The 2516-nt window shown below is 40.0% G+C and overlaps 1 protein-coding gene across 1 annotated transcript; it reads right to left on the bottom strand.

Moving 5' to 3' along the window:
• Nucleotides 1-380: 380 nt before the first annotated feature.
• On the bottom strand, nt 381-2105 carry LOC107373982 (piggyBac transposable element-derived protein 2-like). The gene has a single exon (XM_015942123.2). The coding sequence runs from the start codon at nt 2103-2105 to the stop codon at nt 381-383; it is 1725 nt and encodes a 574-aa protein (XP_015797609.2).
• Between the last annotated feature and the right edge of the window lie 411 nt (nt 2106-2516).

Below are 2516 nucleotides of genomic sequence, written 5' to 3'. Positions count from 1 at the left end.
ACAAAGTGTAAAAAAAAAACACAAATAATGATCAGAAACATTTTATACAAATACTGTAAAAAATGCTCAGAACATGCAAGTTTACTTCTGACCTTTCACTGTAGTGTTGAAACAGCATAAACATTTTTTACTTTCCATAAAATTCTGAAAGTATCCTATTCACCATTTCCACTTTGCACTGGAAATTAGAGAAGAAACTGAAATTTTTTCAGGTTCTTTTCTTTTCTCATTTATGATGCAACTGCACCAATACCTCCTGATCATTAGAACCTCTGGTGATACACTGCAAAGCATTCCTGATTTGCATTCAAGCACAGAAAAACATTGCATTTCTGGCATTTCCATCTTGACACACCCTTTGGACAATAACTGCATCGGCCTCACTTGTCACAGTGAAGTGGCCAATGCCCACAGCTGTCGTATCGCACATCTGGTTGTGGTTTTGAGGGTCTTGTGATGTGGCGTTTCTTTGATAGGGGTGGAGAGCTGGATGATGGTCGGCCAACTTTGGATGCTGGCTTGTTGACTTGTTTCAAGCTATGGGCAACTGCAAGGCGGAATCTTTTCAAGGAGATTGGTTTCTGATTCAGTTGTCCACACTCCCTTTTGTAGACCAGCCAGGAATTTGTAATGCATAGATCAAGCACGTACCCAAAGAGTGGTAGGTACCATCTTGTAGACTTGGCTGGGGTCTTGTACAGGTGTACCAGCATGCCAGAGAGATCAATCCCTCCCATATGCTCGTTGTAGGCATGGATGAGTGATGGGCATGGGATGGAAATCTTTGCCTTGGACTCTTTGCTCCAGCGTTTGACAGTTGACAATGGCATGACCCCAACGGCATTACTCAGCAGATTCACACATTTGTTGTCAAACCATTTTACTGCGATCACCCCTTCAGCAGCCTTGTAGTCAAAAGCTCCACGCCCTTTCTTTGTCAGCTCTTTGTCTGTCATCAAAGTGGCTCCACCTGTGCAATTTGGTTGAACAGTGCCAATGCATTTGACACCCAACGAGGTGTCTAGGTACTTCACCAGTTTAAAGCTGGTAAAATAGTTGTCACAAAACACAACAGAAAGCCTGGGCTGTGTTATGGTTTTACAAAGTGTTGTCACCACTTTGGCTCCCAAAGGTAACATCTGCTCCTCTTCACTGAGGGTAGTGTTGAAGAATGTGGAAGCTCCCTGATAAAGCAGCAGGTCATGAATGATGCCAGATGAACTGGCTCGGCAAAACAATTTAAAGCCCCACTTGTGTGGCTTGTTGGCAATATATTGACAGAGATTGCCAGCCCTTGTGCCTTTATAGGCTACCATGACCTCATCCATGCTGTGCTTATATGTTGATGGTATCTGGAGGCATTGCTCACGAAGCATGTCAAAGAGAGGTCTGATTTTGTTAAATCGGTCTCCGCTGTTATTACACTGCTGATTATCGTTGAAATGAATGAACCGGCGCAACAGCTGGAATCTCTTCTTTGGCATGATATCGGCTATCACACTGAAACTTGACTCATGGTGCCAGTAATCTTCTAGTGATGGAAAGTTGAAAACACCCATAAATAGGAGGATTGACAGAAAATCTTCTATTTCCTTAGGGCTAGTCTTGATTGTGTCCCCCAACTCTTGAGCAGAATACAGATTGGTATGATAAGCAATATGATCAATCATTTCATCAGTGAAGAGCATTTTGAAGTACTGGAATGGGGACTGTAGAGCCTCAGGGGGCTCAAAACTTGCTGCTGGAACTTGCAATTCTTCAATGTCTTCATGCTTCCAGATTCTTCTTGCATCTTTTTTGGGGACTGAGAAGGAATATGTGTATAATGTATCCTCTGCTTCTTCCAAGGGAACAGTTTTTAGCGTGCGTTTCCTTTTTTTGCTCTTTTTACGAGACAACTGTGTTGATCTGCTTGTTGAAGGAGCATCTTCTTCCATGGAAACATCAAAATAGCTTTCATCACTATCATCTGCAAAATTGGGTTGAAAATCTGGATCCTCTATAGGGTCATCATCACTCAGTTCACCATCAGAGTCCTGAGAATTTTCAGGCACAAGGGCCAGAGAAGTGCGTTGCCTTGTTCCATAAAAGGATTTGCAATCCATCTATTAAATGTAAAAGAAAAGGAAATTGTAGGTGTGGTAGATGGTTTTGTAAAATTCAAATAACTGCAATGGTTTTATTTTTGTTTTACCTATCATTTAAAACAACATTTTGAAACAATGACAGAGTAAATCTTTTTTACTTTGTCATGTAAAACAATTAAAACACCTAATACTTAAATGTATAGATCATTAAATCATTTTATTTCATGGAAAATAGTCAATTTAACATGTCAAAACTAAATTTCTAAACATTAGCTTAGTGTTGCTAACCTTACCATCAATTGATAACTCAACCGTTTGGTTGAGCATGTTTTAGAAAATATATTCTGAATTGATTACAGTTATTTTCTGGTATCAAAAGACATGATAACGTTCTGCAAATACTATGACATGATTTTACAGTGGAAAAAT

This window comes from Nothobranchius furzeri, chromosome 4 (genome assembly GCF_043380555.1).
Source record: "Nothobranchius furzeri strain GRZ-AD chromosome 4, NfurGRZ-RIMD1, whole genome shotgun sequence".
NCBI lineage: Eukaryota > Metazoa > Chordata > Actinopteri > Cyprinodontiformes > Nothobranchiidae > Nothobranchius > Nothobranchius furzeri.
Note: the sequence above shows the minus strand (reverse complement) of the source record. Positions and strands in the feature narration are given on the sequence as shown.

Excerpts from the sequence above, each read along its gene's own strand:
- LOC107373982 (XM_015942123.2), bottom strand. The coding sequence starts at position 2,105 with ATGGATTGCAAATCCTTTTATGGAACAAGGCAACGCACTTCTCTGGCC.